This window comes from Brassica napus, chromosome C1 (genome assembly GCF_020379485.1).
Source record: "Brassica napus cultivar Da-Ae chromosome C1, Da-Ae, whole genome shotgun sequence".
Lineage (NCBI taxonomy): Eukaryota > Viridiplantae > Streptophyta > Magnoliopsida > Brassicales > Brassicaceae > Brassica > Brassica napus.
Window position 1 is genome coordinate 4,235,353 of NC_063444.1, and position 26,024 is coordinate 4,261,376.

The 26,024-nt window shown below is 39.7% G+C and overlaps 3 protein-coding genes and 1 long non-coding RNA gene across 4 annotated transcripts; all 4 read right to left on the reverse strand.

The window, feature by feature from the left end:
- Positions 1-327: 327 nt before the first annotated feature.
- LOC125580881 lies at positions 328-1,994 on the reverse strand. The gene is made up of 2 exons (XM_048746136.1): positions 1,646-1,994; positions 328-1,250 (listed from the first exon to the last, which is right to left on the reverse strand). Exons 1-2 carry the CDS (start codon positions 1,992-1,994, stop codon positions 328-330), a joined length of 1,272 nt encoding a protein of 423 aa, XP_048602093.1.
- Positions 1,995-13,226: 11,232 nt separating this feature from the next.
- Positions 13,227-15,682, reverse strand: LOC125580883. The gene is made up of 9 exons (XM_048746137.1): positions 15,356-15,682; positions 14,992-15,259; positions 14,684-14,798; positions 14,487-14,611; positions 14,258-14,339; positions 14,048-14,159; positions 13,812-13,958; positions 13,598-13,726; positions 13,227-13,517 (listed from the first exon to the last, which is right to left on the reverse strand). Exons 1-9 carry the CDS (start codon positions 15,680-15,682, stop codon positions 13,227-13,229), a joined length of 1,596 nt encoding a protein of 531 aa, XP_048602094.1.
- A 4,025-nt stretch (positions 15,683-19,707) lies between these two features.
- Positions 19,708-21,033, reverse strand: LOC106434436 (CBL-interacting serine/threonine-protein kinase 6). Its single transcript, NM_001315994.1, is given in 1 exon segment — positions 19,708-21,033. A coding segment is annotated over 1 exon segment (1,326 nt).
- A 2,029-nt stretch (positions 21,034-23,062) lies between these two features.
- Positions 23,063-26,024, reverse strand: LOC106435047. The gene is made up of 3 exons (XR_007318332.1): positions 25,226-26,024; positions 25,064-25,132; positions 23,063-23,526 (listed from the first exon to the last, which is right to left on the reverse strand). It is a non-coding gene; the product is annotated as an uncharacterized LOC106435047 (long non-coding RNA).

The following is a 26,024-nucleotide window of genomic DNA, read 5'->3' on the forward strand; positions in this document are numbered from 1 at the left end:
ATCTTTTTAATCTAATATAATGAGTTGCTGATTTTTTTGTCTCGAGTTTGAACTTGAAGAGTAAAGAAGATTGAATGTCCACCGCTGGAAACTCTTCCTTTTTTGTGCTTTTGGTTTTGTGACTGTGTGGGGATTGGTTTGTACCTTTGTCGACATTCGAAGGCCTTTTATTGTCTTCACCAACCACGTGTTTTCTTTTAGTACATTTTTTTTTCTAAAAATGCTAATATCATATTAATGATGTTCTGTTAAATCTAAAGTTACTCTATCAAGGCAAAAGAAAAAAAAACAAGATAGAACAAAATCGGTTAAGAAAAACACACAGCTTCAAGTTATCCAACTAACAAGGAGAGATCTGAATTTCTTCCTCTTCCTCCTGGCTATAATTATGTTCCTCACATTTCTGTATATCTGCTTCGAAATGACAGAAGGAACAATGGTTGTGTTGTTGTGATACTCATTGTTCCTCTGTTTCCAAAGAAGAAATATGGTTGCTTGGACTGCTATCTTTTGAAGAGTAGGGGGGCTCGATACTGCAGAAGATCTAATCCAAGAGAGCAGCTCGTTCCAGTCCGAGAAGAGTCCTGCAGGTGGGTTCAGCCGTTGTAGGCTATGTCGCCAAACCTCCACGCTATATTGACAAGCGAGGAGCAGATGGTCCCTTGTCTCAGGTTCCAGTGCGCATAAGCAACAAGCAGTAGGCACATTCATTCCCCAAGAAGTTAACCTTACCCTTGTAGGCAGCCTGTTCGCATTAGCCACCCACATATTAAAGGAGTGCTTCGGGATTGAGCCTTTAAACCAAACACTGTCCTCCCATTGCTTCTTTTCAGCTTTAGGTCTCAAGGCTTCCCATGTGAGAGCTGAGGAATACACCAATGCCGTGCTTCCTTCCACATGCCACTCGTAGTGATCATCAATGTCGCTTGGCAGTGGCAAAGCAATTGTGGTAAGATGCACTTGCAAGTCCAGTGATTCCTGAGAGCGAGGAGAAGCAATTTTCCAACCAATAGAGTCACACGCTTCAGAGACTGTGGATAGGAGAGGAACCCGCAACGACTGAGGGCCTGATGGTCCAATGAAGCTCAGCAGCTGCCCAAAAGGTGTCCAAACATCATACCAGAAGCTCAGATTTTTCTGTGAGTTTAGAACCGCTTTACAGAAGTTCAGAGCTTCATGTCTGAGATTGAGAATCTGCTTCCAAGTCCAAGAGTAATGAGTTGAGTCTTCAATAGCCCAAATGTTTGTACCTGTTAGGTGATAGTGCGAGTGTCATGAGACCCAAAGGGATTTACTGCCTGATACTAGTAGCCATATGAAACGAAGAAGCAGAGCCCAATTCCAAACTGTAAAGTTTCTGAGGCCCAAACCTCCCTCACTTTTAGGAAGACAACATGTTTTCCAGGCTATCTTAGAACTCCTGAAGCTGCCTATATTGCTTGACCAAAGGAAACAAGAGCATAACGAATCAATCCTTTTAAGACATCCTTTGGGTAAGTTGAGATCCAGAAGTTGATGGTTCATGCTATCACAGTGTTGAGAAAAAGCAATCTTTCTGCGAAACTGAGGGTTTTTATAGCCCAGCTCCTAAATTTGTTTATCAGCTTCTGCAGGAGAGGTTCATAGTCTGAGATCCTCAACTTACGACACATCAAGGGAAGGCCAAGGTATCTAATTGGAAGGGATCCAACCTTAAAGCCAAAACTCGCAATGGCTCTAGATTCATCTTCATCCAAGCCAGAAGTGAACAATTCTGTCTTGCTTCTGTTCATTTTCAGGCCCGACCAGCTGCCAAAGTTATCCAAACAGTCCGAAATTCCATGCAGGGAGTTGTTTGCTCCATCGAAAAATAACATCACGTCGTCAGCAAACATCAAGTGGGTTAACTTGAGCTCTGATGTTTTTGGATGATACCCAATAAGGCCTGATTCAAATCTGGAGAGCAGCAGCCTCGAGAATGTTTCCATGGTGAGGACGAAGAGGTAGGGAGACATCCGGTCGCCCTGCCTTATCCCGTTAGAAATTTTAAAGAAACCTAAGTTGCTCCCATTTACCGCAACACTGAAAGTAGCAGTCGACAGGCATTGATGAACCCAGTTGATGAACTTAGGCGGGATAGATAACGCTTTCAAGGTGCCTATAATGAAGTCCCATCGGATGGTGTCAAAGGCTTTTCAGAGATCTACTTTTAGCATGGCTCTAGGCGTGGAGGCTGCTGTGTTGTAGCCTTGAACCAATTCTGTAGCAAGCATCACATTTTCGGCCAGGAGCCTACCAGGCATGAAGGCAGATTGCGACTGGGATATGACCTGAGGGAGCAGTGATTGAAGCCTTTTTGCTACAAGCTTCGAAATCACTTTATAAACTGTGTTCAAACATGATATAGGTCTGAAGTCTGATGCAGATGAAGCGTTGGTGATCTTGGGGATTAGCACAAGTGTAGTAGCGTTCCATTGCTTCAAGAGACTTTCTGAAGAGAAGAATTCCAATATCGCTTGAGTAACTTCCGGGCCTATTATGCTCCAAGTCGCTTTAAAAAATTCCGAAGAGTATCCATCAGGGCCGCTGGCCTTGTTGTTAGGCAAAGAGAAGAAATCCTCTTTGATTTTCAGAGTGGTGAACTCCTTGCAGAATTCATTTTTAACATCTGTCGAGCAGCTGAAGCCAAATAAGAGGTCGAGATCTGATTGCTAGAACTGAGTCTGCGATACTGAACCTCCTAAGAGGTTAGAGAAATATCCAACACAATGATCTTCAATACCAGCTTGACTATCAATCTTAGCACCTGAGTCGTCCATTAAGGAATGGATATGATTTGCAGATCTTCTGGAAGCAACCAAACGGTGGTAATAGGGAGTGTTTGAGTCCTCATTCTCAAGCCACGAAACAAATGATCTCTGCATGAAGAAAGATTCCTCTGCTTTTGAGAGAATTTGCCATTTATGGCAACACTCGAGTTCCTTCTCTGCGTTAGCGACGGTGGGGCTTGCTAGCATTTGATCTTGTGCTAGGAGAAGGGATTCATGTGCTTCTCTGGTTCTCAATTCAATACCCGAGAAGTTTTGTCTGCTAAAATCTCTTATAGGCTTCTTTAGTAGTTTCAGCTTCTTTGAAACTCTCAACATAGCAGATCTCGTCACATTAAAAGAAAACCAGTTCACTGCAATCAAAGGAAGGAAGTCGCTGCTCTGCAGTAGAAAGTTAAAGAACCTGAACGGTCTCTTTATAGCGGGAGATGGGGTGTCAAGGCGAACACAAATAGGAGCATGATCTGAGAAGTCATGCAATCCAAAGGAAGCGACAGCAGAGGGGAAGGATAGACCCCATTCGTCGTTCACTAAAGCTCAGTTAAGCTTCTTGGCTATTGGGAGCGTCTTGCTTTTGTTCCACCAAGTAAAAGAATTTCTTCTGAAGTTTAGGTCTGAGAGCTCAGCATCAAGGATACATTGTCTGAAAGCTCTAGTACGCTTGTCTACTCCTGATTTGAGGTTTGTTGAGTGCTCATGTGGGTAGACGGTTTGATTAAAGTCCCATAGCACAATCCACGGTTTACCATCCACATGTTGTGAGGCTCTTTGATTCGCCATTAATTCCCATAGAGCCTTTCTATCTTCATGGTAGTTGGACGCATAGACGAAAGAGACAATAAATACCGGAAAGCCAGGGAGAGTGACCTCGCAGGTAACCAACAGGAGAGACTTGTGAGTTATCTTAACCGAGACACTAGGATGCCACATAATCCAAATTTTCTTAAGATCCGAGAAATATAGTTATCTTCAAAAAACCAGCCAGGAAGCAACTCATTTATAAACTTCTGCCTCTTAGGCTGCTTAACATGGGTTTCTAACAACCCTTCGAAAATGGGTTTATTAACCTTGAACCATTTTTTAAAACTGCCGCGGTGACTGAACTTATTGAATCCGCGGACGTTCCAGCAAAAAAGGTGTGTCGACATGATCAGGCATGTTCGGGGCCCTTGCCCTTAACATCCTTCAAATGTCTGAAATGTTTCTTACGTACAAGACGGAAATCATCAAGATCCCTGATCTCGCCTTCTTCCTCGTCTTCTTCAGAAGATTCAATTTCCGACGAGTCCGGTTCAAGACCAGTAGAGGCTTCACTAACAGCTCCTGTAGCCCCTGCATCAAAATTTGGTGCTAGAGTCTTTAGGTGGTTGGAGTTACTACACTCCCCAGTGACCAAGCCAAAATCAATTCCCGGAGTGTACTGAGTTGCTTGTTCAATTGTCACCGGTGCTTCAAATGAAATAATAGCCCCCTTCTTCTCTTTCGGCTTGGCCCTCCTTGTCTTGCGTCCTTTACCATCAGTGGCTCTGGATTTAGGGCAGTTATGAGGACTATACGTAGACGACTTGCAGGGAATGCAGGTAATAGGTGCTAGCTTGCACCGCCTGGAGCTATGTCCAATTTCTTTGCAGTGGCCGCAAATTGGAGGCATCCAGGAACTAGAAACGAGGACCCTGCAGATTTCACCCGTTTCGAATTGAATATTTACAGCTTCAGGTAGTGGTTCTCTAGGGTCAATAATAGTGAAGACTTTCGCCACCTCGAGGTTTATCTTATTTGCAGTAGCAGGGTGAAGGAATTTTGGGTCACCTACGAGACTCGCAATTTGCTCGAGGCCATCTTCGTTGAAGAACTGAAAGGGGACCTGCCGCAGTTCAAGCCATATCGGAGCTTCAGTGAGCTCTGGTTTGGTAGGTGTGACCTCTGGCTCCCATTTGGTAACAAACATTGTTTGACCTTCAATCTGCCACAGTCTCTGGTTTATAACTCAGTTCCTTGTTGATGTGTTTGGTATACGGAACAAATAGGCAAAACCTTCCATCTTTGAGACTGAAATATCTCTGTACTGTTTGCTCCATATCCCATTCACGATATTATGGATGGTACCTTAAGAAGGTGGGTTTGAGTAGAATTGGCCTAAAACAAAGCAGTCCCATAATTTCTTGTTCTTTTCAATGACTGAGTTTGGTATCTTCACACAGACCTCGCCTGATGGTAAGGTGAAAGCCTCTCCAGTCTTCTTCAGTTTTTTAGTGTTACCCTTGACATGGGAACAATATGTGTCCTGCTTCTGGCCTGGAGTATCAGTCGACTTGCCCGCTACCTGAGTTTGTGCAGGTTTTTCTTGAGGAACAGTGTTGTTCCGTCCTGTGGTTGTGTCCGTTTTACACACAACAACTTCTTCCTTTGACTGGACCGGATCTGCCGTGGTGATAGCGATCACATGTGAGTCATGTCTGTCTACAGCAGCCACTAGGTTTGTAGTAGCTTCGTTCATGTCTGTCGTGTCCGAATCTGCTTCACTTGCGATCATGGGGACATTTTTTCCTTCCAACTGAGCACCCTCACAAATGTCGGGGGCTCTGGGACCCTGAGAGGCTACTGAATTTTCAGGCGAGCCTACTGATTTAGTAGCAGAGGGTAGAGTTTTTGAATCCACATCAGCGATTAGAGTCGAAGGCGGCGGAGACTGTTTTGGAATTTTCTTAGATCTACTTCCTTTCGGCGGCGATTTGGACTTAGGCGATTTGCTCTTCCCCATCGGAGACAGAGCATCGGCGGCGAGATGGAACCGACGTCTGAGGAGACGCCGGCGAACGGCGGCGAGGGATGACACGGTGACGAAACCCTAGGGAACTAGTCGCACTTTATGTTTCAAGAGGCTTTGTGTTGCTCAACTATATGTTTTCTTATGAATGATTGATTATTTTTAGTACATCCTTTCTCAATTTCACCGAACCAAATTCTCAACTGATCAAAAGAAAACTCAAGAGCCTTATTTGGTGTTCTTGGCATTTCGATTTACAAACCAACTCGACTAAGGTATAATTTTTTGTTTTGTTTCAGATCTGTTTGAGCTTGTAGCTAAATATATCATTAAAGTAACACAACGATTAAATATATAAAATATATTAGATGGATTCGAACACACGAAATTTTCATTAAATAACGTGAAAAAGAGGAGGCATCTTGAAGGATTAGATATGAACAAGTGTACTTTATGAGTCTGTGAGAACAAGGACAAAATAATTAACTTGAAGTGTATTTACTCTTAAAGACAACAGGGAAACTATATGACAAAAGAGTACGAATAAAACGAAATTTTGTTTGAATTGTTTATCTAAAGTTTGAAACATATGGCATCAAAAACCAATAGATAAGATATGATGCATCTCCTAAGTACTAAGAATTCGGTAGAAATCAGAATAATGTTTTCTTTCTCATGAGATATGCATTGCAAACTGTTTTAATGCTTTATACGGGTTAATATAAACACTAATTGAACATTATGCAGTGAATTAATAACACAAGTAACTATTCCTTGGATTCTTTCGCACGTGATAAAATTTGGCGTTGTACTTGTACGTGTGTGTATGTGACAAGATAGAAACATATGAACTAAAATAAACAAACAAACAAGAAAAGGAACGGAGATTGGAAAAAGCGAAGGAATGTTGATGGGAAAGAAGAATAGTTAGGGACATCTCGTGTTCCATAACCTATGAAAACTCAAAAGCAAATTCACTTTATTTTTTCAATAGCTTTAGACAACACTTATCTACATCTCATTTGTCCACGTTTTTTTTTCCGCCTTTTCTTTCACAAACATGTTGGTACTACATCTCCTTTGTATGTATATTAATTTTTTTTTTTTAACACAACTTGCATTAGAAACTTAGGGAACACGGTTCGTGGGTACAAGGGCTTCGTTCAACAAGGCTTGCTTTGCAAGAGCATCAGCAGCCTTGTTTTCCGATCGCTGAGTCCAAACAAAAGAGACAAAATCAAAAGCATAGACTAAGTTTAAGATATCAGAGACAATGCCATAGATCTCTGAGTTGGGCGCTTCTTCATTGATAGCTCTTATGAATTGTAGAGAATCTGATTTGCATAGTACACACTGGATACCCTTGGTGATGCAGCAAGAGAGGGCTTCCCGTAACGCCAGTCCCTCAGCTATCAGTGAGGAGTTAACAAAATGGCAGTGTGCCATGTAGGACCCAATCTGGTTTCCTTCTCCAATTGTCCATCCCAGTCCCGCTAGTTGCAGGTCTGCACGCCAAGCCCCATCAGAGTGGAGCAAGGTAGCGTTCGTGGGATCAGGGGGACGCTGTGTAGGTGGCCTGGTAGATGGTGTGGTTTCGGCCTGTTGTTCTCTTAGCCATTCCTGCGCCGATGATATAGCTCTGGTAATCACTTCCTCCGGGGTGGAATCTCTGTTATTAAAGATTCGATTGTTTCTAGCAAGCCATAAGGACCATAGGATCCAAGGTGCTAGAGGTCCAGAAGCAATTCCCACCGGTGGGAGGCACGTACGGGAGCAGAGTCCCGCCCAAGCTGAGGTTAAATCTAGCAAACCTCTAGCATTAACACAAGTAGAGCAAGGTGCAAGTTTCCATACATTGTGTGCGAATTCGCAGTGAAGGAACAGGTGGTTGATAGATTCAATTGTATCACATCTTGGGCACGTTTGCGCATGGCCTATGTTCCTTAACGCTAGAGGATCTCCAACTGGAAGTGCCCCCTGAAAGATTTTCCAGAGAAAGAGCTTGATCTTTGGAGAAGTTTGTAGTCTCCAAATGTTTTTTATCCAGTCCACTTCCACTGTCGTAGCCGTTTGGCGATTTTCTTCGCTTCTCTCGAGTGCCTTTATGTAGCCCGTCTTTGTTGAGTAAATACCAGAGCTGGTTCCGAGCCAGATAAGTTTATCAGGTGCTCCAAGTTTGCTCGGCTTTAGGCTGAGGATTCTCTCTTCCTCCTGTGGTAGTACTCGTTGGATGATAGCTCTGTCCCAATCTGTTCCACTCGGCAGCATAAGGTGTTTAACTGTCCATTCGGTGTATTGCTCAGGTGCTGGGCCCATGGGGGCGAGTTTGTGAGGAGAGGCTGAAGCCAGGGTTCATTCCATAAGTTGATGCTCTCACCGTTGCCAATCGCCCAGCCCGCGTTGCTCATCATGAGGTCCCTGCCAATTAGAATTCCTTTCTACCTATGCGATTTCGCGGCTCTGTGTTCAACCTGTAAGAAAGGTGTGTCTCTGCAGTATTTCCCGGTTAGGACCCTGCACAGAAGCCCCGAGGGGTTGTGATGGAGATGCCAACTCAACTTCGCTAGAAAAGTGTCATTGAAGCTCCCAAAGTCTCGGAAACCCAAGCCTCCCTGTTGTTTCGGTCTTGTCATCTTATCCCAGGAGACCCAAGCCATTTTCATGTTGTCACTTCTTCCATCCCACCAGAAGCGGGTAACTGATGATTGAATGCGTTTACAGAGCGATCGGGGCAACTTAAAGCAAGTCATTGTGTGGGATGGAATGGGGGAGAGAACACTCTTCAGCATCACCATCTTCCCAGCCGTGGATAAATATTTGTTCGACCAACTGCTAGTCTTTGTCTTTATCCTTTCCACAATCGACGTAAAGAGGTCTCGTTTTTTCCGGCCAAAGTGTTCCGGCAGCCCCAAATACTTGCCTATACCCCTTTCTTTTGGAATCTGTAAGCAGTCTTTCACCATATTCTTAAGCGTGATAGGGGCTTTCCCGGAGAAAGTATATCAATCTTTATTTATAGTTTCTAATGCAAGTAGGAATACTTTAGGTGGGACTAAGGAGAATGTATCACATGCGTTTCATAAGTCACAAGACTCATATACAATGCTTGTTTATACACCGCAATATGTTCATATCACCTTGACGGTCTTGTCATCAAACAAAACAACAAAATTTTAAGTTCCATCTCACAATATATTGTTACACGCGGGGTTTGCGAGTTATACTACCTTGGTGGTTTTTGTTCGCTTCCTAAGGTGATATTTTTATTTGCAAACTTTGATTATTTTGAGTGTCTTCTACATTCTTAAGAACACTAGAGACTTCGTCCGCGCTACGCGCGGAAAATGGACTATTTCAAATTTGTGTTGAATTGAATATTGTATTACTATTAATTATTTTTATATTAAGAAATATGGGATATCTTAAATTTGTGTTGATTTGAATATTGTATTACTATTAGTAATTTTTATATTAAGAAATATGGGCTATTTCAATTTTGTGTTTGATTTGAAATATTATATTACTATTAATAATTTTTATGAAATATTTGTAAAATGAGAGCAATTTATTCCGAAGATTATTATGTTCTGTTTGGAATAATATAAATTCATATTTAATTTCATATTTGTCAAATGGTATCAGTTGAAGAGTTGGAAAAGGGAAAAATGTTTATATAAGTCTTTTAGTAATCATACTTTAATATTTGTTAGTAATTAAAATGCTCTACTTTTGCTGAAGTTTAAATTTTTCTGTGCTCATATGTATATCATTTTTAAATAAATAGGCTGGATATTATGAAACGCGGTACTGTAACTTTTTCTTCCAGGTGGTACTTTTTTCAACTTGACAACCCATTTTACTTCTATCTTTTCTTTCTCACCAAACGTTTTGAGTTGAGGTTGAGGTTTAACTGAGCGACGTTAGAAAGAGAATATACACTGAAGAAGCTTGAAACTGGTTACGGAGGAAGAGAGAAACGGTAGACTGATGTGTGAAGCAGGAAGCGTTAATTATCCGAATGAAATATTTTAATACTATCATTTTTAATAGTTCGGTTATAATCAATTATAATAAAGGGCAAATCTCCAAAATAGCACATTTCTAAGTTTATATCACAAAAATAGCACTCAAAAACTAAAATGACCAAAATATCACCTTTCTAAGTTTATCATTTGAAAATTTTAATTTTTTTATTTTTCAAAATTTGAAATCTTATCCCCAAAACCTCATTTCTCAACTCTAAACCCTAAACCCTAAACCATAAACCCTAAACCCTAAACTCTAAACCCTAAACCCTAAACTCTAAACCCTAAACCCTAAACCCTAAACCCTAAAATCTAAACTCTAAACCCTAAACTCTAAACCCTAAACCCTAAATCCTAAATCCTAAACCCCACCCTTTAACTTTAAACCCTAAGTTTGTGACTTTTGATAAAACATTAAGTGCTATTTTTGTGACTTTTGACCTTGAGTGCTAGTTTGGGAACATAAACTTGATTTAGTGCTATTTTTGTCTTTTTCTATAATAAATGATGTCAATGTATATGAATTACAAAAATTGATGTTACTATTTATATATGTTCTCCCTTCTCGTTCGATGCCATTAAAACTGAGCAGCATACTCATGAAAGGCTTTTGCAGTCCTGTCGGACTCATGCACCTTAACTTTCATCCCTCCATTCACAAAAACTTAGTAAGCGCGAACCTAATTTTTGCAAAACCAAATCAACTTAAACACAATTCTTCATTCCCCTTTTCGTACAAAATCAAGCCAAAAAGATTGCATCTCTTAATAAGTAGACCTTATCCGAAAGTATATCCACCTCCTATGTGACAGCTTGATCTTATATAATATTGATCTCAAAACAATTTTAAAACCATAGGAAAGCAAAAAAAAATAAAAGGTGCAACATAAGAGAGAATCCCATTGCATACGTCAATTTTACATCTTCAGTACTCTGATCCAGACTACAGAGTATCTACTTCTACACTATAATTTTCGTATAAGAAGTAACTTACAGTGATTGGGGAAGCAGCAAGGCCAGGCCTTTCTCTAGGATCTCTGCGGTAATAGTTCCCGAGATAAAAAAAACGTAGCGTAGTACCACACATGTGGGGAGACAAAGATAATAAGAAATCAGCATTGGTCTTAGACTCATAAGTAAACGGAATAAAAAAGAGAGTACATAAGCTACTCACCAGCCGAGTCCACAACCAAAGCAAAAAAGAGATTTGTCAAATACTCCAGTTCCCATGTCGTCTGCATCTTTGATAGCTGTATATCTCCTCTTTCCACAACACATCGCTTTTATTAAAAACAGAGACGCATCATCTCTTCTTAGATCATGGTCAGAATATGTTGAAATCTTATAATTATCCTAATTAGTCAAGCACTTGTAAGCAACTAAAATATCTACTTTATACCCAAGCGTTGAAATAAATATTTTGACTACATATCTGACTCCATACTTATAATACCATACCAAAATATTACTTTCTTTTACACTACAACAGTCTATTAGAGGATTCAGAGCGATGTGATTCTATAAAAAGGTCATATATTTGTCACATTTGTGAAATGAGTGATGGAGCTAACAAAAAATTCTATGGCTGCTTAGCTAATACAGCCTTCGACGTCCTCTTGCTCCAGTTATGTCATCTGCAAACCCATAGATAGGGAGACCTCTTCCTATAGGTTCTTCATCTCCTGGTAGGAAAGGAACATCCTTCTGAAGCATCAAGAGTTGGTAGATGAGGTTTGGGAAAATCAGGTTTGTGTCCCAGTCTGTTTTGCGGGTTACCTCGATCACTTGGTCATACACAAGATGACCAAAGTCAATTGGCTTGCGTTTCGATACAACATATAGAAGACGGAGTCGGTTTTTCATCATTGAGTCAGAGTCGGGACCTGGAAGCCAATTCAGTTCACAAACGCGGTATAGAACTTGGAAAAGACTGAGTAGAGAAATGAGACTGAATCCCGTCCATCCAGAGCATTGGCCTCCGGTAAGGTATGAGATGGCTTGTTTCAGAACAACTTCTCTCCACCCAAAAGAGTGATTAACAGATGGTGTCATCATCAACTGATTGACCACAGAAGGGGTAAATTGGAACACATGTCCCCGAATGTGAGCACCTTCATCATTGAAGGGTTTGTTTGAGATAAACTCTCGCACGACTCTGGGGCAGAACGGATGCACATGCATCACAGTGTAAAACCATCCTATGCTATCGATAACCCTAAACGCATCATCTAAAGAAGGGTTCTTAGGACCTAAAGAACCCTGAAGCGTAAAGCCTCTGAGAGAAAGATAGAGGTACCCGTTAGCGGCTTCGTCATTATGATAACGGCGAGAAGAACCTCCGATGGACAGAGCAGCACCGGAGAATAATCATCGGCTTATTTGGAGCCGCTCATCGAACGATTTGAACGGGATTCGAGGTCGGTACTGATAGCTTTCTCCGAATGAGGAATCGATCTCACTAAACCTCCGACGTCTTGATTGAAGAGTAGAGGAAGGTATCGGTTCTGTCATGGCGGTGAGATTATCGCAGTCGAGAGATGGAAGACGACGGGTCCCGACTTTCCAATTGAAGCACTCAACTTTTTAATTGAAATTGTAGCCATTTGGGCCATTTTCATGTAAAATTACATCTGGGCTTGGCCCGATAATTAGATGGGTGTTGGATTATTATGGTATTGCTAATTAGATGGTCCATTTTGGGTTGCTAAAATTGAACCGAACTAAACAAACATCTAAATACAAATTATATATTCCGTTTGGTTTAAACTCATTAAGATCAGAATCAGATGTTTGATACCAACATACATGAACCCTTGTGGCTTACATAATCTTAATACACATCGAGAATGAATCATATTCCGTTTGTTTAGCAATGGGATTAAATATATTTTAGGAGTTTTCAAAGCTCATAAAACAAATGATGAAAGACAAAGATAAAATTATTTAGCAAAGTTTGAAAGACAGAAGTTGAGTTTTAGGTTTTATAGAGAAGTAGAGATTAAAAAAAAAAGATAAAATTATTTAAAATTCAAATAAATCTAGATATAATGTTGCGTGGGAAAGAGAATAATAATCCAAATGATCAATGAATAAAAACATATGTAATCCGGAGTTGGTTTGTTGCAACTATTCCTCAATATTTGGTAAATAAAGGCTTTGTTTAACGTTTTGATTCAAAACAATTACACAAACTAATATGTACAGTCTCAAAATAAGTATACATGCATTTTGTCTCTATTATCTTACACACCAATCATAATTCATAGCATATTATGATGGTTCATATATTTCAGTTTACATCAGTTATAATACAAAATAGTCTATAAGTTTTTTACAAAGCTAGTAATTATTATGAATTCCAATGATGCCAACAACTCAAGTCATTATCAAACTGAATGCAAATATCTAACAAAAGCAAAATTTTAAACAAAGAAAAAACAAAGTCTTCACTCAAACATGAAATAAATAATACGATCACTCAGCATGCATGAAGTGAGTGGAGTAGTCACTAATGAACCAAAGTCTGATATTTGAAACGAAAGAAAGCATAGTCTTTAGGTAAACGTAAAAACAGAAATTAAACGCAGCAATAACAATCACTGCATGAGAAAATAGTCTGAAGCTGATTTAGCCACTCTTGGGGCGCTTGGCTTCTCTTGACTCAAGACGCTCAGATGCTTTCCTAACCATATCACCCGCAGCATCTTCGAAGCCTCTTGAAGGATTAGCCTTTTCTTCCAAGTGTTTTATGGGCTGTGGAGCTTCTGGCGGGAGTATCTTGGTGACAGTCAGGGTTTGAGTCTTGCCTGTCAAGTTATGGTCGAAAACCTTCACAATGAATCTGCACTTCTGCCCTATTGCATCAAGTAGAGCTTGCGGCACCGGCACGCAATGGTCAGCATCCACACCAGCATTGGACTAACGTTAAAAAAAAATCAAAATCAAATAGGTATTACTTCAAATAATATCACGCTATGAATAGTCAGGTATGAAATTACCTCAAAGTAACTGGCAACTAATTCTGACGCATGCTTCCCGGTCAACTCTTTGCCAGCATCACCAAGTACAAAAAAAACTGCTTGCTCACTCTCATCATAAAGACATAAACAGAGATCTTTGTGAGGTACCTGCAATGAAAGAAGATTAACTATTAGTACTGACAAAACGAAAAAGAAAATTTGTATACAACACTTACTGAGCAACGCCAGTAACTTCTCTTTTCCCACACTTCTTGCTGTTACAAATCAGAGAGGTAGGCCCTTTTACTGCCTTACTATTACATCCTCCGCAAGAAATGTAATACCAGGCAGAACCCTGGACAACATCATCGATAGTTGCTATGCATTCAAACCAAGCAACCTTCATGGTATAAAAAAAAACAATCTTCATCAATAATCAGGAGCATGGAAATGAATGTTTTAAAAAAAAACAGAACAACTCTTATATACCTTAGAACCTTCCTTCTTGATGTAAGAGAATATCTCCCCTAGAGTCACTGTCTCAGGCTTGGTAATGACCTCAGCAGCAACCCTATTAGCAATGTCTGAGTTAGAGCTCAACCTGGGGAAAAACGGAAGCCAAAATTATGTTAGAAATGAAATCGTGTAAAATGACAAAGCAAAATTTGCATGAAAATAACTGAGCTCTCAAATGAATACCATTCAAGATAATCTTTGCTAGGCTGGACATCAGCATCCATGAACACTCGAGATGATGACATTGTAGTGAGAGCGAGTGTTCCTGCTAAAAAGTATGAATAAAGATGACTATCTGTAATATAATCTCTGTCTCAGCTAATAAAAATAAAAAGACCTAATACAGTTAAATTTGTGATACGACATCTAAGTTATGGATGTGAGCATGATGTTTTATAAGTGATATTCTAACCTCCAAGGTGTTTGGGGTTCACAGTGGTGACTAACAGAACGCTTGGGGTGCCTCCATAAGATTTGAATTTCTGGCAGAAGTCGGATGCAGCCTTGTCCCATATGTAGAGCTTCATCACTGGTCCACTACATAAAATGAAACAATCACATATTAAGGAGAACTCACAATGAAAACATCTGACAAATGGACAAACTTACTCATGTATCTGAACATGAACACATATATGCCGCTTCTCTGAGATGTCAACCTCGTCAAGAACAATATGGTCAGAGATAGTCTGCCCATTCACCAGCTTCATATTGCCAACATAATCTGTTATAAAATCAAAGAAATCCGCATACATCAAACTTCTAAATCAAACGTAACTATAAAGTGCTCATCAGTTGTTCAAATATTTCAATTACTCTAATTAACGAACAAAACTCAACGGACTAATACTCGTTTGAGGTGATCAAATATATCTAAAGATTTAAGCAAAAAATCATCAGTAATCCAACAGACTTACCATAAAGGTCACCCTTAGAGTCGCAGTTGGCCCTAAACTCCTCATAGCCGTGGAACCTGAACCTATCCTCTGGAAATGGGACCGGAGGATTATCAAGAACCGCTAAATCAGAATTCCAGGTGAATGAGACGGTGGCGATATGATCAGCAATTCGATATTGAACTTTGCTTCTGGACCCGAAGAAGTTATTCAGCTTATACATGACCCCATCTGTCAGATCAAAGGTCCCGACCCGTCCGGCTGGAACAAAACCTTGAATAGCAGTCCCCTATAGATAATATCAAAGCATCGATTAATATAGATACCATCTCAATCGAGCAATACTAAACCTATATAAAAAAATAAAAAAAAAAATGAGACTGACCTCTTCATCAATAAGAAGCATCGCTTGTCCAATGAGTGTTTTCGTGAGTGGATTTCGAGCCTCCCAGAAGTGAATCAGACGAAACCTCAACTCCGCTTCGCGTGGGCCGAATGAGACATCTCGGAATAACATGACTTGGTCTGCATGCACGGAGGAGAGATCGGTAGCAACGTTTGGTTTCACCGGAACAGGAGATGAAACATCTGTCTTCGCAATCGCGGAGGAAGCGATGGACTTCCCATTTGGTTTCACAGTAGCAGAGGAGGCGACGATCTTCTTGCCGGTCTTGCGGTCGCTGGAGTCAGGGGAGTTGCCGGTGGGTTCCATCGGTTGAGTGTCTTGAGTTTTTTTTTCTGAGAGAATAATTTCGATGGAGACATAAGATAAGAAAAGAGATCTATAAATAGAAAAATTGAAAGGAAGGTGAAAAGAAGCCATTGAAAGAGTTGAAAAAAAGTCTTGATTAGATCAATTAGTGATGAAGTAATCGTCTAAACGGATTTGCAGAGGAGGGGAAAGAAAGAGGTGGAAGTCGAAAGGTAGGGGAAGAAGGAGTTGGGTTACACCGTCTCTGCGTCTCCGTAACAACACAATACAGGTGGGCCAAAATAAACAAAAACCCGAACTTAGTGGGTCGAAAAATACACCCGAAGCCCAACTTGAACCAAGTCGTTGCCAACATGGCTGAACGCTTATTTTTTACTGGATGAATTTCCAGTCCTATGTGGACTATCTCAGAAGGCTTAGTATTTGCCTTTTAGTATAGTTAGATGTTAGTGTTACAAACAGGCCCGCTTTGTAAAATATGTGAAATAACATAACACGCATGCCCATACACATGACATTAATTATTCGGTCGATTGTTCGGCCTCGGCTTATTTCCTTGGAGGTTGATCTCTTGACGTAATTATTAACAACGGTGAACGATCCAATTAAAAAGCACCTACAATGGGCTCAAGTTACGCCCATTAACGAAGCTAAGTTACGCCCATTAACGAAGCTATGTAAATTCAACAAGGCCATATAAACTCTAGTTCTTTTTTTAAACACTTTCCATATTGATAGTCCAAAGTTTAAGATATGAACAAATCGTATCGAAAAGAGGAGCAATGTGCTTTGTGGTTATGTTTGATAACCCATTTTAGAAGCAAAGGTAAAACTATTATAACTTTTTGGATTTATTTTATATGTACATAAATCCTTCTTGTGTTTTAGTGAACTGCTATCACTAAATCCAATCATATACAACTGCAGATTCCTGACTTAGTCCCACAGATCCCACATGCATATGCTCAACAGCACGACCAAAAAAAGAGATATCAACCATTGATAAAATAAAATGAATTTCCCCTCTCTATTATTTTCCTTACAGAAGGAGTTTTACAAAGATAGTTATGGAAAACTAATAATAAATTGGCAAGTTGGAAAAGTGTTACACCGAAGCACAATCACAGAACAAACAAACTCCATTTGTTCTTAATGTTCAAAAGAAAAACTCCATTTGTTCCTTTTCTCTGTATTTACCAAATATCAACATGCAACTTGAAGCACTCCATCGTTGAACAACAACAATGTCTTTTAGAAATATCATCAGGCTGATTGAATAAGGTTTGGATTTTAGTGTTATTACTTAAAGAAACTTATAGTAGATGTGAACTTAAATAATGACAATATTACAAATTATCTACATACATAAGTACTAATTAATTATGTGTATATGAACGATAAGATGAAAAAACAGTGTTCTACAAAAATGTGGTGCTATTTGGTCCAACCACGTTATCCACCCTTAAGTCACCATTCACGAATTTTGTTTGACTTGTAATGCGGTGAGAGACGGTGTTGCGTATATATGGTTTAAGAGCGGTGCGCAACTAATTTTTGCCATGTTTTGTAAATTGTATTTTAGTGGTTGTATCATAATTCACATTTAAATACCAAAATATACATATATCTTATACGAATTGAAGATAACAAAATAGTCGAAATTTGATAGCTGATCTAAGCCACACCACAATGTTTAAGATCATCATTCAATTGCATTGCTTATTCTACCAGGTCAATATATTCTTCACTACACTTGCATCGCATGATCCATTTATTCTGCACCATCCATTTTTAGTCATTATTCGAACAGTAGACATCATCTCAATTCCAAGAAGATCGGATAAGAAACCACATGGACAAAGATTAACGGTAATCACATGCATATGGTGGCATTTCGTGTTCTGTGGACAGAACCAAAGCCAATATCTTCGTGATCATGTCTCCTCTTATTAAAAAAACGAGTAAAAGTATAAAACATATCATTAAACCCCATGTGGATGCATCATACTAATCGATCAATCTCACCCAATTCGACTTTATTACATATCATTGCTCCATTAAAGTTCAAAAGTAAACCCATCACACTCCCTTTTCTCTAGCAAAGCCATTACAACATCTCCAAAAATACAATATAATTTCAAATATAGAGTTTTTGCTCTCAAAAAAAAATTTCATAATATGAAGTTTTATTTTTTTTATTTACATTTTAATCTTTATAATTAATTACACATCACATTTATAATTTTAAATATTTTTTATTGTTTTAATCCTTAAAAAATTTATATATCACATTTCAAATTTATTTTTATAAATTCAAAATTCACGCATAAAATTAAATAAAAAAAAATTAAAATAGAAAATCTTTTGGAGATGCTCTTATAATTTCATCTTGCGTTTTATGAATACGTGAAAAACCTGAAAGATGGGATACGAGAAAGAATAATACATATACTTTCTATACGTATACATTATGCCAAAAAGTTCTTATAGAATTATTACTCTTTTTAGCATTTCTAGTGATTCCGAAATGCCAGTTAGAGATTTGTATAGTAGTAGGTTAGAAAATAATTAGAGTACTCGCTAGCACCACATGAGTTTCTATAGGAAAAAGAACAAAGGTGAGCCACAACTTTTTGTAACAACTGAGCTGATATTCCCTAAACCTAAACCTAAACACAAATATATGATCTCTTAATCAGTTACAAAAAAAAAAATCAGGTAATAATTCATGGGTTGCCTTTTGCTGTAATTGATCAAATGTCAAATATGATAAAGAAACTTTATTAATAAAATGTATTTTCTCAAAAAGAAACTTTATTAATAAAATGTTAAACAGATAATAAATAATATGGTTCATGAAACATCCACCTCAATCACGCAACTTCTACTTTTGTTATGTTGCCCACCTCACTTCCTTTTTCCTTTTAATATTATCAGGATCCACCTTCTTTTCTACTCCACTATTTTTATCTTTAACAAATCATGCTATACTTGTCCCCATTCATATTTGACGAAAAGAAAACTATTACTAATCATATAATGGGTAACATCTTTTGAGTTATAGTCCCATTACTAAAGTTATTAGACTGAATTTTTGTGAGTTAAAATGTGTGATACTTCTTCTAGTGTGTATATAGAAGACTCTGTAGAGTTAAGACGTATAGCTTTTTATGGAGTTATGTGGACACGGATCAATACACATATGACTCCTAAGAGCGTCTGGATCAATAAGACACTATAAATTGGACCATAGAAAGAAAAGATAAAAACAAACTGATCTACATAACCCAAGAGGAAGAGACTTACAAAAGCTGATGTCCTAGTCACTCCAATGTAAGAGACGTGTAAAAAATGAAAACAAAATCTTATCCCTAATCATATCATACTATTGGTACCACGTTGGAGCAAAGCTTTCTGCCAAGTTTATTAGGCCGAATTCGCTGACTTGGTTAATTACATAACAAGCTTTCTCCAATCGCTAATTCGTTGACTTACCTAATTCTTATGAATTTATCAATTGCTCTAATGTGCCCATCAGGAGAAGATTCAAAGTTAATTCGCACTCAAATTCAGATGAGTTATCAGTATACAAATCTATCTTAAAACACAAGTTGGAGAGTTTTAAAAAGCTGATGGCCTATAATACTAATTTACAATGTGAGAGAGGTCCAAAAGAAAAATAAAAAAGACAATGAGAATGCATAAACATTGACCCTTGAACATTCTCAAAGAGGAGTCATAAATATCATTTATTGGTAAGGAATTTTTAAGACACGATTCTAAATTTCTAACACCGCACGAACACACACCACACAGACATTCTCTGCTTCGTGACGCAACAAACCGGCAACAACGACACAAAACATACACAAATGATGAAAAGACTCGAACCTTTTTACACGATTTAAAGTTCAAACGATACTCATTTAAGAATCAAGAACAATAATCACGAACCGAATCACGAACCCAACAATATTTTACAGACAGGAATTAAAAACACACAAGATTTAAACAGATACTAATAATCAAGCAGGTGTAGTAGAAGTCCAGAAGATGTCCTTGAGAGCTGGTCTAAGAGCCGTACTACAAAAGTTATTGTACTCAAGCGTGTCCCCATGATCTTTCTTCACCTCCACGACAACAAACGACGGAGCCACCGCGAATATCTCCGCCTCCACCGCCAACTTCCCTTTCCGGCCATTCTGTTTCCCTTCGATCCTCACTCTACACTCGCTCTTCCTCACATCAAACTTATTCCCAACCTTCGCCGCCTCCTCAAGGCTCGATATCACACTACTCGCCGGCCTAGAAGTCGCGAACCTCATCTCCATCTTCTCCTCTTTCTTCTTCTCCTCGAACAACGGCGAGAGATCAAACCCTTCAGACAACGCGATGATGTGAAACGCGTTTAGCGTCTCCGTCTCTTCCTTGGACTTGTGCACGGACACATCAACATCCTCCTCAGCCTCTGGTGTTGCGGCCACTGGCTCGTTTCTTGATCTCGTTGAGGACTTCTTGAACCAGTGTGAATCCATCACCTTATCGATAGTGATCCGGGTATTCGGATTCGGATCCAGAAGCTTCGTCACGAGCCTCCTCGCATCGGAGGAGAGCCACCCAGGGCACTTGAAGTCTCCTCTGTAGATCTTCCTATACATGTTGACAAGATTATCATCCTGAAACGGCAAGTAACCCGCGAGGAGCACGAAGAGGATAACGCCGCAAGACCAAAGATCCGCCTTCGCTCCGTCATATCCTTTCTTCAGTATAACCTCCGGCGCGACGTACGCCGGAGTTCCACAAGTGGTGTGGAGAAGCCCGTCTTGCTTCAAATGCTCGGTGAAAGCAGAGAGACCAAAGTCGGTGACCTTGAGGTTGCCTTCTTCGTCAAGCAAGAGATTCTCCGGCTTGAGATCTCGGTGGTAAACCCCGCGGCTGTGGCAAAAATCGACGGCGGAGATCAGCTGCTGAAAGTACACGCGCGCCACGTCCTCGCGCAGCCTCCCTTTGGCGACTTTGGCGAACAGCTCCCCGCCTCGCACGAGCTCCATGGCGAAGTAGATCTTGGTTTTGCTAGCCATCACCTCGTGGAGCTCGACGATGTTGGGATGCTTCACCATCCTCATCACCGAGATCTCGCGCTTGATCTGGTCCACCATGCCGACCTTCACCACCTTCTCTTTTCCGACGACTTTCATCGCCACGCTTTTACCCGTTGTTACGTTACGCGCGTGGTATACTTTAGCGAATGTCCCGTGGCCTAGAAGACGGCCTAGCTCGTAACGTCCGTGGAGAAGACCAGTGCTTGCTCCACCGTCAGATCCGCTCTCTATAGGTTTTGCTCCGACCATATTTTTTTAATTACAATGATTATTTTAAATTAAAAGAAAAATAAAACAGAAAAAAGGTTTAAGCTTTCGATGTCCGGAGAATTCGAGAGAGTTGAATTGGATCACCCGTCCTCGACGTGTTTCCGGTGGCAGTTCCTGCCGCCGACAGATCGGTTAAACCGATCACACAGCTTAGTCTTCCCCGGCGATACTCCGACCATCTCTCTGCATTCCCTTCAAAGGGTTTTTAACGCTTATTTTTTCTCAAAATCAGTAGAGGAGGTAGGAAGAGAGAGAAACGAAATCTGAGTGAAACACGAAACTCGTTGTACAGACAGAACCTTTCTTGTTTTTTGCACCGGTTCATACAGCCGAAAGAGGAGTGTTTATATAGGTCTTAATGAATGCGTAATTATGTAAGACCATCTGCACTAGTGAACCCTTGTCGGGGTTCATAAGATTTTTTTTATTAATTTTTTAATGGGACCATAAATAGTGATGAACCTCTACCTATTGTGCTGCTGCATTGGTGAATCTGAAAAAGGGGTTCATAGGAATAAAATAATATTTTTTTTATTTTTTAAAGTTTTCAATATATGACAGTACATGAATAAAATATAATAATTTTTAAAATATATTTTTTTAAGATAGATTACATAAACAAATTTATTACAAAAACATATTATTAAATACTTTGAGAATTCTTGAACATACAAATATTATTCATCTTCGTTACCAAATTTTTGCCAAACATTTTCAACTAAATCAGCTTTCAAACGATCATGTTTCTCTGAATCCCGAAGATCATTGCGAATGCCTAGCATATTACCGATATTAAAACTTGTTCTACTTTTCACCTTAGAACTTCTGCTTGTCTCTTCCGACTCGAACTGAGATGTATCGGTTAGAGTGTATCTGTCTCGTTCGTTCTCTACTATCATATTGTGCAATATGACACAAGTTCTCATAATCTGTCCTATTTTTTCCTTGTCCCATAGTAGAACCGGGTTTTTAACTATTGCAAACCTTGCTTGCAATACTCCAAAAGCCCGTTCAACATCTTTTCTGGTGGATTCTTGACGTTCGGCAAATAGCTCTGCTTTAGGACCTTGAGGAAGTCGGATGGATTGGATAAATGTTGCCCAGTTTGGATAGATTCCGTCAGTAAGGTAGTATGCCATACGATATGTGTGGTTGTTGACCTTGAACTTAACTTTTGGTGCTCGACCTTGTAAAATGTCATCAAAAACTGGTGACCGATCAAGAACATTGATATCGTTGAGAGTACCTGGCAAGCCAAAAAATGCGTGCCATATCCATAGATCTTGTGATGCCACAGCTTCTAAGACAATTGTCGGCTTCCCTGAACCACGTGTGTACTGGCCTTTCCAAGCCGTTGGGCAGTTTTTCCACTGCCAATGCATACAGTCGATCGAGCCTATCATACCTGGAAACCCGCGTGCCTCTCCAAGATCGAGTAATCGTTGAAGATCCTCCGGTGTAGGTCTTCTTAGATACTCATTTCCAAACAAATGTATTATTCCGTTAGTAAAATTTTCCAAACATAAACGTGATGTACTCTCACCAAGTCGGAGATATTCGTCATACATATCTCCCGATTGACCATATGCCAGTATACGTATAGCCGCTGTACATTTTTGAAGTGCAGAAAGTCCGTACCTGCCGTGAGCATTTCTTCTTTGCTGAAAGTATGGAACTTCATTACTTAGGCGATCGACAATGCGAAGGAACAATGGCTTGTTCATTCGAAAACGCCGCCTAAACATGTCTGCTGAATATGTAGGATGATCACTAAAATAGTCGTCCCAAAGCTGTTTCTGTCCTTGTTCTCGATCTCTTTCGATATAACCTCGTCTATTCTGGGTGTTGGCTTGAACATTAATGATTGAATCGATGAAATTATCAACATGTTGATCCACAATTTCTTCAAAGGCTTCATTTAGAATTTCATCTACTTCATCACTTTCATCACTTGACGAGGTCGACATTGTTTTCCGTTTTTTGTAAATTTGGTCAAGTGTTTTGGAAAGAAAAACACTTTTGGTATTTTTGGAAAGTGAAAAGATAGACAATTGTTTTGGAAACAGAGAAATAAATTGTTTGCAGAGAGATAGAAAATGTTATGGTTTGCAAAGATAATGAAAGATAAAGAAAGATAGGCAATGAGTTTTGATGTTTTTGGTTTCCAGAAACTAGCGAATGATAGTTTTTTTTTCCTTCTGCTGTGAAGTTTTTCAGATAATGAAAGACATAGTATATATAGAGCATCCATAGAAATACACCCGTGGGTGTTTTGTTTACAAATCCGTGAACCAAGTTTTTAGTACATACACCCGTGGGTGTCTTCATTACATCCGTGAAACAAGTGAAAAAAAAGTGTAGTCAGAAGGAAAATGCTACACTTTCCGTCAAACAAACTGAGCAACTAGACATAAAACAGACAAAACATAACACTACCCGTGACCTGCAAACTTGTGACTTGATGCCCGTGACCTGCAAAACGAAAAAGAGGAAGGACACAATCAAGTTAGTGAAGCAAATAAAACAAGTTAAAGCCACAGAACAAATGAATAAACAAGTTCAAGCCACTGAACAAATGAATAAACAAGTTCAAGCCACAATCAATTTTTAAAGCCACAATCAAGTTTAAGGCACAATCAAGTTCAAGCAATTAAAACAAGTTAAAGCCACAGAACAAATGAATAAACAAGTTCAAGCCACTGACCAAATCAAAGCATTTCAGATATGAGTTTGTTCTTAAGAGAGACTTCAATATCAGATAGTGTGTCTTCTGGTTTGGCTAGGAGACGGCTAAGGATTTTATTTTTCGATATCTCATTTTTCACAGCTAGGATGTCGTTTATTTGATCAAAAGCTGCTTCATTCCCGTGCTTCCTCCGTTTCGCTGCTTTGCTAGCCTTAACACCAGGAGGCCGCACCTCATCATCCTCGACCACCACCTCCGCTTGATCCTTCCTCTTGTCCGCAGATTCCTTGCCTTTGTCCTTTGCACCATCTTTGGACAGGTAATGTGATCTCCATTTTTGATCGAACCTGAGTTCCCTCCAACAATGTTCTAGACTGAACAATGCCCCATGGTCATTAGTGAAGATTTCATGCGCAACCTTCATTACATAATTCTCATTTTGGCCACTAGCTTGGTTCTTCAAAGCGGCCTCAAAGGATCCTACAAACTTCCCCACCGAGTCGTTCACTCTCCCCCACCTCTGCTTACACTGACTAGACTCTCTAGGAGGACAGCCATTGAGCTGAGGGCTGGCGTTAACGTAGACCTCTATTCTCTTCCAAAATGCCCCTGCCTTCTGGTCATTACCGACAATCGGATCCTTGCTGGTGTTCAACCAAGCACTGATCAGCACCAAGTCTTCTTTTGCCGTCCACTTCCGCCTTTCCAGTGGCTTAGGACCTACAGAGCTATGACTACTAAAGCTGGGGAACTGAGAAGACTCTACGTCTATTGTTTGAGTGTTCTGTGAAGATGAGAGGTTAACAAAACCGGGAGAGTGGACAAACCCGGTAGAGTTAGCGTAGAGAGGATCCATTTTCGTTTGTGTTTTCTCTAGAGGAGGTCCTATGGTTTTAAACTACTTTTAGCAGAGAACAATTAAACTAAATCTAACTACCAAACATTCATTATAGTTAATGTAAGAATTAATGAATCTACTACATCACAGCTACTACATCACAGCAAAGACATCAAAGCAACGAAATCACAGCAACCAACCACCAAAGGTATGCATTCATTACACATCAAATCATTGTACTTATAGTTGTCGATAAACTTCTAGTTCAGTCTAAGTTCAAACCGGATCATATATATAAGAAAAATTATATTTCTAGTTCAGTTAAAGCTTAAACAGTTTTCATGAGATTGAAAATTACCTATTTTTCAATTTAAAATTAAATTCTACAGCCGTTTTTTCAACTAAAATAAGCCAACCAACCCACATAAACCAACCAACACACATAAAACAATCACTCAAACAGTTTTCATGAGATTGAGGCGTACCTTCTGTTTTTAGTCGAAGCAGACCTTCTGTAGGACACGAACTTTGACATTGAGGTCGTGAACCTGTTCCTGGAAAAAAAGAAAACACTCACAAATGTCAGAATTTTCATCAACGTAAAAGGACACAACTACTGTATTATTTAAAAATAGGAGCATACTCACCTCCAGTGTTTCAATTTGAAGCTTGAGTTTTGCCATCAAAAGAATCACCTCCTCGGACTCCTTCACACGTTTTGTCAGACTCTCGATCTCCTCCTGGACACCAAACACCCAAGGATGACGAAAATGCAACCCATCATCCTTGGTTACAACATAACAAATAGATATCAGAACTATCCATAAGCAAATAACTTATACAAACTGAAAGGGGACTCAGAATCGTTTACCTCGTAGTTCTTGCACGTGAAAAAGCGCTTCCCAGGAAGGCTGTCGTACTCCTCCTTCCCACGAACCTCATTAATGATCCGCAAACCACACAGACACCTCGTCGGAATCCCGTATTGCGCATCAGCCGCGCATTGAAGCATGATGTAGTGCTCCTTTTGCCTCTTCATCTCTCTTCTCTCTTCTGCGGGGTCCATCTGTACCACAAATCACACGATTTAAAACCCTAAAACGAGCCTCTTAATTCGATTAAGTACCCTAAGTCCAAACCGCATGACGAATTAGAACCATAAATCGAAAACCCCCTTTTCGATTTGGAACCCTAACTCGATCGAAACAATGGAAATCGATTTCGCTTTGGACCACAAAATCGATTGTATGAAACCTTTAATATACTCGATTCTCACCTGAGCTCGTGGAGGAGATAGTCCGCCGTCGATTAGATGGACAAAAGCTCCGGCGTCGCCGTCGTTGGAAAAATCACCTCGGAGGCGGAGTAAAATGAGAAAGAAGACAAAATGAAAAACAGATCGCGAAACCCTTGTTTCGCTTCCGTCTACAATAAAAAACACCTCCA